Consider the following 14826-nt stretch of genomic DNA (forward strand, 5'->3'; position numbering starts at 1 on the left):
GAAGACAATTTTTTCTTTGGCTCAAATGCAAAACAAAGCCGGAGTTTCGTTAAAGTGTCACCGATTTATAGTGCAGCTGTTTTTTCCGTTGGTCAAATAACCAAAGATGTTAACACTGGCTGGACGATTCGGACACATAGCTGAGTATTTTCTAAATGCTAATTGCTCAGTATTTGAGAAAAGTAATAGATGCGGGAGAAACAAACACAGAGCAGAGGCGGGAGCGGCTAGACAAGCCTTTAGCAAAGCTCAAAATCAATAGGCAAGCCTGGGTCTTCACGTGTGCAGGGGTGAGGACATCCCGGCACCATACAGCCCAGCACTCCTCGGCGCTTTCTCTCCAACTGCACCCTAGCCTGGAGCACGAAACTTGTGGACACTCGGGGGCCACAGCCGGGTGTCTGCACGATCCGGCACCCGTAGAACCGCATTTGGGTCCAAGGAGAACGCAAGAACCTGGAGCAAAGGGTTGCGGGATCCGGCGCATGGGAAAGCAATCCGAGGGATTGAAATCCACTTCTCCGCAGTTTCCAGAGGACTCCGCGGGGCCGCTGCGCCCTGTGGTTGGCTGGCCTCCGAGCATGCGCAGTAGTCGCCCGCGGGAGGGGGGGCGGGTGTTGGCGGCTTTGGGAGTCCCCCTGCCGGAAGGGCTTAGTGACCGAGGGGCATGTCGGCCCAGGGCGACTGTGAGTTCCTGGTGCAGCGAGCCCGGGAGCTCGTGCCCCAGGACCTGTGGGCAGCCAAGGCGTGGCTTATCACGGCCCGCAGCCTCTACCCGGCCGACTTCAACATCCAGGTGAGTCAGACCCGACGCGTCCCCACGCGCGGAAGGGAGCGTTTAGCTGAGCAGGGTGGCCCGGGGCGCAGTGCACGGCCGCTCCTCCGTCCCCACGTCGCTCCTACACTGCTCCACATTGCACAGTTGACCATCCTTCTCCCTAGCGCCTGCAAAGGCGGAGACCACACAGGAGATTAGGGCCCAGGCCACTACTCATTCATTGATCATGGTGGTAGCTACCCGTTCAATGCCTGCTGCTCTGAAGCGTTATCCCAGCTGATCCCAGAAGCCCCGCGGATGGAGGGAGCCCAGAGTCCCAGTCCTGAGCTGGGGGATTTGGGGGTATTTTGAGTGAAGGCCCGGCTCTGAGCGGTGCTGCAGGTGGGCTGGAGCTGGATCCGCTACCACGGTGGAAGGTGGTGACCCTGTCTGCCTTGTTTCAGTATGAGATGTACACCATCGAACGGAATGCAGAGAGGACTGCCACTGCGGGGAGGTTGCTGTATGACATGTGAGTTAACTGTTTGGGGATCCTTCCAGGACCTTTTGTCGACATCCTAACGGGGCTCGTCAGAGATCAACAATTGATAGGAGTTGGGACTCTGCATCCCTGGTAGCCAGAACTCTTAATTGCCAACACACCTTCTGCAGAGACGACTTATTCTTGAATCTCCAAATTTGTATTCCGTGGTTTATTTAAGAAATATACGTTCACTACAAGCATTCGGATAGTAATTGATAGAATGAAATGTGAATCCCTTCTGAACCAGGGTGTAAGTTTTGTGTGTATCTGTGCATCTCTATGTAAACACGTCAGTACATTGGGGAGCTGACAGAAGTGAGGGCATTCTGCTCTTACTCTGTTTGTTTTTTGTTTTTTGAGACAGGGTTTCTCTGTGTAGTTTTGGTGCCTGTCCTGGATCTCACTCTGTGGACCAGGCTGGCCTCGAACTCACAGAGATCCACCTGGCTCTGCCTCCCAAGCGCTGGGATTAAAGGCGTGCGCCACCACCGCCCGGCTCTGCTTACTCTGAAACCTGCTTTCATCACCCACTGGGATGGACCCCTCCATGTCTACTTTGTGGAGATGGATGTCGTTCTTCATCCCCATGTAGCACTTCTCAGCCTCCCCTTTCTTGGTGCAGATTTAATTTCCAGTTTTTTTAAATTATGTTTGGAATGTCAGTAATTCTGTACCAGTTTTCTACACTCTCACCAACCTTTATATGAACTTCTCTGTCTCCTTTTCTTTCTCTCCCCCCCCCCCCCTTTTTTTTCTTTTCTTTCTTTCTCTTGAGACAAAGGATTCTCACTTTATTGGCCAGGATGGATTTGAACCCAAAAGACTCACATGCTCCTCCTGTCTTAGACTCCTTTGTAGCTGGGACACAGGCTATACCACCACACCTGGCCTATGTGGGAAAAATCGTATCTTGCTGTATTGTTTCTTAAGTTTGTGTCCCTGATATTACCAACGATGTTGAGTATCACTGCAACTGTACTCCTTGGTTATTTGTGGTCTGTGATTTGCCTTTGTCTTTTTTTTTTTTTAGATAGAGTATTACTTGTATCACTTACTTTTTCCATTGCTGTTATTGATAGAAAGCAACTTAGAAAGGAAGAGTGTATTCTTTCTCTGGGTTTGAGGATACAGTCCATCTTGGTGGGGAAAGCTTGGCAACAGGAGCTGGGTGGCCGGTCACAACGTGCATGCAGAAGATGAACGATGGTTCTCAGCTTGCTTTGTTTTCTTAAGCTTTTTGTTTCTCATCCAGATTGCTGAGGATGACCTTGAACTTCTGATCCTCTTGCCTTTACCTCCCAAATTATAAGCATTCACTACCACATCTGGTTTATGGGGTACAGGGATGGAACCCAAGGCTTTGTGCATGATAAGCAAGCACTCTACAAACAACTGAGCTACATCCCCAGCCCCTCAATTATAAAAAGATGTAAAGACTTTTATGAGTATTCTCAATTACTTTTACTAATAAATTATTTTTGTGTATTTACTTCAGTTTGTTCTGATGTATATAAACATTCACCTAAAGAAAAGTGGTTTTCTCTAAAAGCTAGCATTCTTATTTTGTTGATCTGACATCTTACTTTAATGCATTCATTTTAAAAATAGGTTTGTGAATTTCCCAGACCAGCCGGTGGTGTGGAGAGAAATCAGTATCATAACATCAGCACTGAGGAATGATTCACAGGATAAGCAAACCCAGTTTTTAAGGAGTGAGTATAGTAACAGTTGAATAGTTTATAAATGACCACTTCTGGAATGTCCTATCTGTCACAGACATCTCAGTCACACCTGTCATAGTGGTACCCACATTATGTTTTATTCTAGGCAATGAAAGTCCATAGTGATGTCACTTGGTCCCTTCAGAATTTACTTAGAACACTCTAAGTGTCCCTAGGGGATGGCATTCTGTCATTGGGAGATTGCATTTTGGATATATTTTACAATAACCAGAAAGCATCTATAGATAAACCAGATCTTCACAAATAGGAGAAAAACTTCAAACTTCTGTGTTGGTTACTATAGCCAGTCAAAGACTTATAATTCTAGATAATTAGCAAACAGATGATTTTGGTTATTTCAACTTAAGTAAGCTCATGCCTTTATCTTAGTGTAGCTAGCTCTGTGGTGATAAATCACATGGGTCATCGCTGCCCTCTGGATCATCAGGCCTCCAAATGTTTCATGATTATTCAGCAAACAGCTAAATGCCAAATGCCCTGGAGTTCAGAAGTCTGCTAGTGTGCAGGTGAATTCTGAGTGTTTACAGTTTTATGAATGGAAAATACCTTACTTACTACTTTCAGGTCAACATTTTCTTTGTGGGGGGAAAGAAAAAACAACTTTACAGATGAAATGTTGTTTCCAGGCTTATTTGAAACTCTTCCGGGTCGGGTCCAGTGTGAGATGTTACTGAAGGTGACGGAACAATGCTTCAACACGTTGGAACGATCAGAGATGTTGCTGTTGCTTCTGAGGCGCTTCCCTGAGACAGTGGTGCAACATGGGGTAGGGCTGCCGCTTCCCTTTTCTTTAAGAAAAGACTACAGTTGCTTATCAGGTGATGCCTTGGCACTGATTACACATCTCTAGGAGCTGTCATCTTATCAACCTAAGGTTATAGCCCCCCAAATATTGACAGTGGTGTTCAGTAGAAAGTCGCTTATTTCCATGGTGTTTTTGACAATGCATTCGAGTTTCAGTGAGAGTCAGAGGACTGGCCAGACGGCTCAGTACGTAAAAGTGCTTGCTGCCCGGCCGGACAACCTGAATCCCATCCCTAGGTCCCACGTGATGGGAGAAGGAAACGGATTACAGCAACTTGTCCTCTGGCCTCCACTTGAGTGCCGAGCATATTCTTCTCCCCCATACATAAATAAATCGAAAATAAAGAAACTAAGAGTCATAGTGTATGGTCTTAACAGATAGATTTTCAAATGTTCTGCCCTGCACACCCTGTTGTCCCATCTCTGAATCTGTGAGGACTAGTGAGTGCTGTGGGCGGGTGTTGGTGGGTTGGTGTCAGGTACCCTAGAGAAACCGAGTTCTAACTGTCTAGTAACCTGCTGTAGCCAGTGGGTAGTCGCGATTCGAATGACTGGTTCTTTTTATCCAAAGGCTATTGCTTACCTTTTCCATGTCATCTTTCTGGTGTCTGGCCTAGTTAACTTTTTCCATACTTCCTTGTATTAGTTTTCTACGTCTGTCATTACAGAGCACCAGAAGTGGGGTGTTTTCTCACAGTTCTAAACAAAGGTGTGAGCATTCCCCCTAGAGGCTCTAGGACACCTTCCTTCCAGTGGGTGTCACTCCACTGCTTCACTCCAGGTCTTAACTCTGTTGTTAAAGGGTCCTTTCCTCTACATCTCCGTCTTTACTTCACATTCTTTATGATGCCAGTCACGGCATCTGGCCTACTCTAAAATGACCTCATTTTAACTAATTTTATCTATGTAGATAGACAGTGCTCTTGTTTAAAGGTGAGCTGTGCAGTCATGCAGCCCTTAAACAGATTTTGTCAATAATGGACTGTACATGATAGTGGTCCCATGAGGGCATACTGTCCAGTGACAGCATGGCCATCTTGGTTTGTGATACATACTCTGTGATACTTACAACAGATGCATTCCCTGTTGTAAGCCGTGCATGCCTGTATACAGACACATTCTGAGGTCTTCAGTGGATATGAATTTGGGGGACACAGTTCAGACCTTACATTCTTTGATTGTTGCAGTGGCTTTTAACTTTGTGTGTCCTGTGATCTTTTATGCTGTTCTAACGAGACTACAGTGTTGCGAAGAGAATAAAATAAATGTGTGGGCGGATTTTGTTTAGAGACCTTTTGCTGTGCCAGGACACCAGTGAGGGAAGGTGGCCTTAAAACTCAGACATTATTGCCCAGTGCTTCCCAAACTGTGTGATTATCCACTGGGGACTCTGGAGAGTTAGTGTTGTCCTTGTGTATCTTGACAGGTGTAAAGTTGGTTTCCAGTTTCTTGAAAATCTCTTCAGCGATCATTGTTTGTGCTGTCCCTCCACTGCCGTGCTGGAGTTTCTGTAGACATTTTGTTAGCCCTTTAACTGTGCTAGTTCAGAGGAGAATGAGACCAGAGTGGACAGGTAGTCAGGGAACTTGATCTTCTGGGCAACGTCGCTGATGTACTCTGATGTTTCTAGTCTTTAAAGTGGAATTGTTTGTTTCTTTGAGAAATCTGTGTGACAAATAAGGGACTACTGTTTGTTCCTGCGATTCTGACGTCTCACACTATGCACAGTAAGTGATTTTTGTTTTTAAACAGGTTGGCCTTGGGGAGGCACTGCTAGAAGCTGAGACCATTGAAGAGCAGGAGTCTCCAGTTAACTGCTTTCGAAAGCTATTTGGTAAGAAACACTGCATTTTGTATTATTTCTTTGGGATAAGGAGAGTATCTGGGATTGTCATTTCAGGGGTAAGGTCACTTGTACAAAGCAAAGGAACTCTTTATATTATGAAATTTAATCTTGATTTTACCTACAAAGAATTCAAAAAAATCTATTAATTATGTGTTATTTAACATTTGATACCTCTGATACAATGTGTATAGCATGTGTGTACACATGAATTGTATGTAGTCATGGACACTCCAGCCTCCTCCCAGGGCCAGCAGATCTCTAGCCATGGTGTCAGATCCACAGGCATGTTTCCTCTCTGCCTCCCTCCACTGATTGTATAGCTGGTTTAAGGAGTTGTGCCAGAGCGACTCCCCCTATATTTTAGATGCCACATTCAGTGAACTGGAAGATGAATTAGTTTCTGTCAGAGCTCTCGTACAGACACCTGAACAGTTTGTTTTCTCCTTGCAACAGTTTGTGATGTCCTTCCTCTAATAATTAACAACCATGATGTTCGATTGCCTGCCAACTTGTTATATAAATACTTGAACAAAGCAGCTGAATTTTACATCAACTATGTCACTCGGTCCACACAGTTGGAAAACCAGCATCAAGGTAAGTGGGAGCATCCCACACCTGCTCAGACTGGATTTGCTACAGTCATTCCGAAGTCGCTTGTTACATTGACTGTCCCTCTCTGGATGTGTGCTCGTTTGATAGTTTTCCCGAAAGATGCCTCTAGAAAGAAAAAAAAAGTATATAATTAAGAGTTGAGATTTTTCTGTAATCAGTTCTACCCCTTGATTGAAATAGTCCAGTTCCTAAACATCATACAGGTACTTTGAACAACACACAGGTGCCATAGTTCAGAAGCCACTTTGACCAGCCACCAATCATGGATCCCTGAGCAAAGCAAGCGCAGTCATCTCACACGTGTGCTGTTAGCAGTTTTACTGTATGAACATCGTAGGTATACCAAGCTAGATGGTGTCTCCCACTCATTAAGTCTATATGGTACAGCCTAGTGCCTGTAGATGTAGCAGACTTCCTTGGACCATCATCCCCTAGATCATGACACATAGACTTGTTATTAATTATGAAAGCGCAGTCTTAGCTTAGTCTTGTTTTTAACTAACTCTCACAACTTAACCCATTTCTATTCATCTATGTGCTTCCCTGTGGCTCATGGCTGTTACCTCTCCTCCTGCATGCCCTGCTTCCTCTTTGTCTTCTCTGGTGTCTCTTCAGTGCCTAGATTCATCTCTTCTTTTCTTTCTGTTTGGAAATCCCACCTAACCTCTTCCTGCCTAACTATTGGCCATTCAGCTCTTTATTAGACCAGTCAGAAGGCACCTTGGCAGAGACACATCTTCACAGTGTAAAGGAATAGTCCACAACATTTCCCCCTTTTTGTCTAAATGAAAGAAAAGGTTTTAACTCTTAACACAGTAAAACTGTATACAATAAGAACAATTATCAGGGATTGACCAAATAGAAAGGGAAGGTTATAACTTTAACAAAGTAAAACCATATACAGTGAGAACAATTTTTAAGTAAAAATTACATTTACAATTTCCAGTCCATATGTATTTGGAAAATTTGGAGAAATATCACTTTAGACCTTAAAGCATTTTCTTAGATAAACAACTTAAGCTTTTATGTCTCTCAACATTTTACATTTTACATCTCTTTTGTAAGTTTCTTTTTTGAATTTTGTAACAAAGAAAACTGTAACTGTAACTATTGCACCTCCAACTCTGTCAGAGACCAGAGAAGGATATATTACCTGAGTAAACAGGAAGTGCAGAGCAAACAACTTCCAAAACTAAGAAATGGAAGAGGCATCTGGCTGCCAGGACAGTTTTCCCAAGGTTTCTTCTGTAACATTGGGGCATCCATCTTTGGCCTATAGGCCTAAAATATATGACAGACTTTTCTATGAAGTAGGAATTTGAAGGACTGTCCTACCTTGTCTTGGCAAAGTTTGCCAGTCACTTTCTTTTGTGTCCTGCTTGTCCAGTTTGGACAGCATTCTGTGAGCAGTTGAGGCAAGGACAGTTTCTTTGCCTAGTGGCTAACCTTGCCACAAATGAAGGAAACTCTCTATGGAGTTTCTTCAATGCCTATCATCCTTTCATGAAGTAGTTTGGTGCTGCTAGGGGCAGACATGTCTCATTGTCATGAAAAGCCTTGGGTTATTAAAACATTTTAAATGCCACATTCTGTAGGTCTTTGAAGTGTTTGAAAACCATCTATCTATTTAAAATATATCTCTGTTTGATTTGAAAACATACCTAACATGACTATAAGTTTGATTGTTATAGATGACTAACTATTATCCTGTATTTCTTTATTATCCTAAATAGCTTTTAAGGACTAAAACTTTGCATTGCCTTTTTAAATGAACTGCATAGGTACAATACCTTAAGCAAGAATAGAAACATATATACAGTATAACAAAAATAAACTTAAATTTGTATCAATATACAAAAATCCATACCAATGTAAAATATTTGAGACTAGTGGTTGTTCAAAAATAGACTCAACAATCTACCTTTTTATCCCATCACTTCTATACTGTATCCCCCCATTTTTCCTTCAGAAAGAGATCCCTGAATCTAATCTCCTTTTTCCTTTGTTTAGCTTTCTCCCTGACCATGACCAGTAACAATTTATAACCAACTACCCTAAATGATGACCAACATTCATAACCCACCGAACTACTACCCACCCCACCTCTTGGGAATGTGGGCATCGTGTTCTCTAGACTGCTTCCTGTTGTCTGGAGGTGATGGCATCTTTAGGGAACCCTGAGAAAACTGAGATAATGGTCGAGTCCTGGGAAAAACTAGCCATAACATTTGTTGTCCAGTCACTGTGTAATGGGAAAGTGTAAGGCTTATCTGTGGTCCTGGCTGGAATAGTCAGTGAGGCTGGACCATCTTGACTAACTGCCTTGAAGCTGTTCTGGATGTAGAACTCTGAGGAAACTGCAACAGAGGCGCTCTGAGAGACTAGATCACCTAGGCCACCCATTTTCATTGGTGTCTCATCCCCTTACTCCGAAAACACACACACTTTCAAAGGCAACGTACATATCTGCATTAACACAAGTATGAACTGTGTGTTGTACACAAGCCAGCCAAAGATGAGTTTTTTGTTTTATGTTTGAGCAGGTAAAATATATGTCACCTGTCTTGTAGGATTTTTTTAGGTTTATTTTTTATGTCTGTAGTCAGGAGTTTTAGGGGTCTCTCCCCTGATCAACTCCATTCAGCAATCTCTTTACAGTCCCATGTCTCTCAGCAGCTGTTGTTCACTCATCAGTAATCAAAAATTCCAAGTCAACAGGACACCATATAGGATCCAAACTCCCTGTGTATTTTCCATCTTTACATGGCTTATCCTTTTATATTATTTTATTTTCTCTTTAAAGACTTTATTATTTATCAACTTTTTCTCTGACTGTCTATACCCATTTTCTTTTCGTTGCCAAGCCTGCACACATATTTTAAATCCACTGTAACCTGTTTAGAGTTTTGTTAATTTTTTTTTCCACCTGGATCTGTCTTTACTGAGCACCTGCAGCATTCTCTGACCACTCAAGACAAATCTTAAACTGCCATGTCAGCTGCAGCATGGGTCAGCTTAGCGCATGGCGCTTGCAGCTGGCTCCAGCCCACAGGCAGCAGCCTGTAGCCAGAAGACTGCAGGACGAGGAAGCTACATTCGGCTCCTTGTCCAGAACTTTTCTTAGATTTCTCAGGTCCTGTGTTTGGATATTCGAGCCCCCATGTTGGACGCCATGTTGACATATTCTTCTTTGGGCCACCAGCTCACACACACAAAAATAACACAGAGACTTATTAATAATTATGAAAGCTTGGCCTATAGTTTAGGCTTACACTAGCTCTGATAACTTAAATTAACCCATTTATATTAATCTACATTTTGCCTCATGGCTTTTTACTTCTTTTCCATCATGTTTCCTCTCTGTGTAGATTCATCTCCTCTTTTCTCTCTGCCTGAAAGCCCTGCCTAACCTCTCCCTGCCTAGCTATTGGCCTTTCAGCTCTTTATTAAACCAATCAGAAGGTGCCTTGGCAAGGACACACCTTCACAATGTGAAAGAATATTCTGCAGCACATGGGGTACAAAGGCCCTTGGATTCTTCCAGGTATTAGCTTGTCATAGTCAGCGGAAATCCTGCTTCATATTATTGTGACTTGCAACATAAATGTACCGTGATCTACTCCTAAACTGTCCTCCACCCCCAGGTCCTGTCCTCCTGAGTCTTTAGCCCCCAGCAACACTGCCAGATCCTGCCTGAAGGGCCTGCCTGGGGTGCCTGGGGGACTGTTACCTTCCCAGGACTGTGCTTTTGGTGCTTTGCTGGGATTTTTTTTTTTTTTAAATCCCTGATTTACCTCAAGCATTCATCACACTCTGCTCTAATGAGGACCTTTGGGTGTTGGTGTCTGTTTCTAGACTTTGTGGGGTGTCATTGAGGTTTCTGTGGCCTTCACTGTGAACTGTCCTGGGGTTCTTCTGCAGCTTCATCTTTTCTGTAGCTCTTTACTCCTGGGCGATAGGAGTTTTACAGTTCCCACATGACGTTATAGGCTCCAGTTGTATAAGCAGTGGCATCATTGAGGGGCCCCTTTCAGGGCACTGTGGGACTGATGTGCCAGGGTTGGTACATATCCTTGTGAGTGAGGATTTAGATGTTTGTCTCCTCTATCTAGTGCTATGTAATTAAGTAGTAAAAAATGTAGCTTGCAGTTTTTTGGTTTTTTTTAATATTCCTTTGAGCTTTTTTTTTTCTATTGTGATGTTTTAGGGTCAGTACTTTTGTCTTTTGAATGAAGAGTCAGATTTTTTTTCTCTGATAAGTACCATATAAATAAGTAGTGATATTAATTGTAGGTTACTTTTTCTCACATCTCAGGTGCACAAGATTCATCTGATTTAATGTCGCCCAGCAAACGTAGCTCCCAGAAGTACATAATAGAAGGACTGACTGAGAAGTCATCCCAGATTGTGGACCCTTGGGAGAGGTTGTTTAAGATTCTGAATGTTGTTGGAATGAGATGCGAATGGCAGATGGATAAAGGGAGACGGTAAGGAGTAGTTTATTTCCAGAATTGCTTATTAAATCTTTGGTTGTATCATCTCAGAATCCTTGTAGAAAACAGAACCATTTTTTTTTTAAAAATCAGTATCATGTATAGATACCCTTATTTGGGAGTGGGGATTTTGTAATAGTCACCATTTATGCGAGAGAAGAGGGTACTTCATCTTATCCAAAGATTCCTAACTGAAGGGTAAACTCCTAAAATGGTATTGAGTGGGGCTGGGGAGATTGCTCAATGGATAAGGGTTTGCTGCACAAGTTTGAGGAAGAGGGCTAAAGCTGGGCAGTCGTGCCAGCTGCCTGTAATCCCAGCACTCAGCAGGCAGAGAAGCTGGCCATCTAGACAAGCTTGAATCAGCTTTTTCTGGATTCAGTGAGGGAGAGAGCTCTTTTCTTAATAAATAATGTGGAAAGCAATCAAGAAAGACTTCCGGCATCAACTTCACATGTGCATGCACGTATATGACTCCAGTACCACAATATAGTGTGCCACACACAAATGTGCATAACATACACACACACACACACACACACACACACACACACACACGCACGCACACATTAAAAACAGTAAGACAGTGCTGAGTGTGGTGATACACACGTTTAATCCCAGCATAGGGGAAGCAGAGGCAGGTGGATCTTTTGAGTTTGAGGCCAGGGTCTTCAGAGCAAGTTTCAGGATAGCCAGGGCTTTACAGAGAAACCTTGTCTCAAAAAAAAAAAAAAAGTGAAAAAGAAATAAAAGAAATAAATTTACAAAGAGATGATGTTAAGATCTTGACCCTTTCTTCTTCACACAGAGAAAAGAGAAATTGACTTGGCATGCTTCTGTCTTTAGGTTGTCTGTGTTCTCAGCTCCAGGTCAGAAGGGGAAATTTACCAGTCAAGCAAACAATAACGAATAACTTAATGTGAATAAACATGTCTCAGAAGAACTTAAGTGACTTACCCAATGATGAGAAGATGAGAAGTAATAAACCCTTGGGGTGGAGAAAGCTAACACTGAACTGTTGATAGGGATGTAAATTAGTGCAGCTATTATGCAAAGCAGTGTGCAGGGTCCACAAACTCGACAGTAGCTCTACGTTCTAAGCCAGCTGTCGTTTCCAAGGGGAATTAACATATCAAAGAGACCTCTGTATATTTATGTTCGTTATACTGTTTGCAGTAGCTGTGATATGGAATCAATCTAGATGCCCATGAATGGATAAAGAAAATGTGAGTGTGATGCAGATATATTACAATATTATTCAGCCATAAGGCATCACATTACATCATTTTTGGCAAAATGGATGGGCCTAGATGACGTAAGTGAAGTAAGTCAGACACAGACAAATTCGCCATGATCCCTCTCACGGACATTAATAAATGCCATTTGGAATGTAGAATGGTGATTGTATGAGCCTGTGAATGGTGGTGGGGAGGGAAGTTGTGAAACATTAGCTAACACTATCCATATAACTGTTACAGAGAAATAACTTCTGGTGTTCTACAGAATAAAAGGTGCATGCTGACCCCATAGTTACCTTGTGTGTGGTGCTGAAGATTGAACCCAGCTTCTGCTTATATGGGCCGGTTCTCCACTGCTGAACCACAGCCACAGCCCTATAATAGCTTATTATACATTTAACTCACATAATTTGAATAGAGGAGCTTGAAGTTTCCAAAGTAATGGTATGGAGGCAGAAACTTAATTCCCCTAGGGCCAGGCCTGGTGGCACTCGCCTTTAGTCCTAGCACTCAGGAGGCAGAACAGGTAGATCTCTGTGAGTTTGAGGCCAAGTTGGTCTACATAGTGTGTTCCAGACCAGGACTATAATAGTAAACTCTGTCTCAAAAAGAAACTTAATCACCCTGATTTGATCTGCATATGGTACACATATATTAAAATGTTACACTAGGCATTTGTGAATATATATAATTTTTTAATGTTTATGGAGATAGTAATGTTAATTACCCTGATTTGATCGTATACTGTATTAGATTATCACAGTGCATTGTATGAATTTGTACAGTTAAAATAATTTATTAAGGGGCTGAAGAGATACCCCAGCAGTTAAGAGTACTGGCTGATCTTCCAGAGGACCCAGTTCAATTCCCAGCACCCACATAGCAACTCACAACTGTCTGTAATGCCAGCGCCAGGGGATCTGGCACCTTCACACAGACATACATGCAGGCCAAACACCAATGTACATAAAATGATTTTTAAAGCTTCATTTTACTTTAAACCACAGAAGTTTATATACCCAGACACCTACAGCTGCCTCTGGTAAGTGCATGCTTCTCCCAGACCTTTTCTTTCATCGTTTTGCTGAGAGGCAGTCAGGTGAATTTGTCCCCTCCCCTCAGAAGCTGTAGCGACCTACTGCACCGAATGAAGGAGCTCAGCAGGTACATGAGCAGCTTCGACAGTGAAGCTCACGCCAACTATAAGAACCAGGTGCTCTACTCCACGATGCTGGTCTTCTTCAAGAGTGCGTTCCAGTACATCAGCAGCATACAGCCATCTCTCTTCCAAGGTTAGCGCACATAGTCTTGTATAAAACTCAGATTATTAGTTTAGTGTGGATAAAAAGGAGACAAAAGTATTTTATAATATTCAACTTTCACCATTGCTGTGGGATTAAAAAGTTATAGGGTGGTACCAGGGCGCTTTGTCATTGATAATTTAATTTGGTTTGGATTGGTTAAGTTTTTATGTGACTATTTCTCACTAGGAACTCCTGTATTAAGACCTATAGTTGTCATACAAAATTAAATAGGGATACTGAATGCCTCTGTTTGAAAAGGAAGTCAACACTTTGGAGGATGAGAAGGGAGGCTAAGGAGTTCAGTCAGGAACAGCCTTGGCTACATGTTAAGTTTGAGACCAGGCCTGGGATACACATGAGACCCTCTCTCAAAAAAACCAGAAACACAAAATCAAGGGAAAAATCCGAAAGTGTAGATTTTATGAAGACAGCACAATAGACAAAGATTTAAATAAGCTCTGTGTTATATGCATTGCGTGCTGACTTAGGGTTTTCATATGTTCTGCTTTTGTTTGAAGCATGTAGTGTTCATGATCATGTTATATCTCGTGGTCATTGTTTAAACACTTACAGATACATAAGAACAAATGCAAAGGAACAGTTGTCCATTTTCAACACTGAAAGGGTGGCTTTATAAACGATTCAGTAGATCTTCATCTGGCCATTCTCCCTGTGTGTGTATATGCTGTTGTTTACCTAGTCAGGGTCACGCTGGGCATGCATTTTATGAACTTTATTTTCGTGTGACACTGTACCTACCTCCTGCTCATATTCACTACTCTTTCTCTTACTTCATTTTTAATGTTCATGTGTCCTTCTTTGTGTAGGTCCTAACGCCCCAAGCCAGGTTCCACTAGTTCTTCTGGAAGATGTAGCCAATGTGTATGGTGATGTCGAAATTGATCGCAGTAAACACATACACAAGAAGAGGAAACTAGCTGAGGGAAGAGAAAAAACCATGGTAACCCTTTCCACTTAATTACTGACAGATTGTGTATGTCATTTACCAGAGATGAATCTTTGTAAAATGTGATTTTAGAGCTAAAATAGTAAAACTTATTAGGTGACAGTATAATAAAGTATAAGTTAGTTGCCTTCAGTGGGGGCAGCTTTGCACCCTTCTTTCTCCCTGGTTCATTTGATGGTGTCTGGGGACATTTTTATTGTCACAGCTGTGGTTCTGTGAGCAGGGATTGATAATTGCCATCTGGTGGGTAGAGGCCAGGACAGGGCCAAACATCATACACCATACAGAACAGCCGAGCAGCCCAGGAGTGTCAAGGTCTATGAACCCTGTTTTGAGTTCCTTAACCATGTTTTGACTGATTGGTATTGAATAAATTTACAAAACCACCTGGAAACTGTTGGCTGGAGTAGGATGCTGTGATGGATGTTGGCCTCAGGATGGAAAGGGCAGCCTGGTCACCCCACAAGATACAGGAAGGCTTTCGTCAAGCTTTAGAAGAGGTCTCCGCTCAGCCCCACT

General features: G+C 42.7%; 1 protein-coding gene across 13 annotated transcripts in view; it reads left to right on the forward strand.

Moving 5' to 3' along the window:
- Positions 1-601: 601 nt before the first annotated feature.
- The window catches only part of Ints10 (integrator complex subunit 10), a 30071-nt gene continuing 15846 nt past the window's right edge, over positions 602-14826 (forward strand). For 10 of the 13 annotated variants that reach the window (XM_052752415.1, XM_052752419.1, XM_052752425.1 and 7 more), the window contains exons 1-9: positions 602-796; positions 1222-1289; positions 2910-3013; positions 3670-3809; positions 5600-5681; positions 6147-6287; positions 10621-10792; positions 13159-13328; positions 14168-14301. In XM_052752415.1, coding sequence (XP_052608375.1) covers positions 668-796; positions 1222-1289; positions 2910-3013; positions 3670-3809; positions 5600-5681; positions 6147-6287; positions 10621-10792; positions 13159-13328; positions 14168-14301 — 1140 coding nt within the window. In that variant the 5' untranslated portion in view covers positions 602-667. The remainder of the gene's footprint in view (positions 797-1221; positions 1290-2909; positions 3014-3669; positions 3810-5599; positions 5682-6146; positions 6288-10620; positions 10793-13158; positions 13329-14167; positions 14302-14826) is intronic. The other 3 variants (XM_052752417.1, XM_052752418.1, XM_052752414.1) reach the window with 1 other exon arrangement.

This window comes from Peromyscus californicus, unplaced genomic scaffold (genome assembly GCF_007827085.1).
Source record: "Peromyscus californicus insignis strain IS unplaced genomic scaffold, ASM782708v3 Scaffold_23__1_contigs__length_62951481, whole genome shotgun sequence".
NCBI lineage: Eukaryota > Metazoa > Chordata > Mammalia > Rodentia > Cricetidae > Peromyscus > Peromyscus californicus.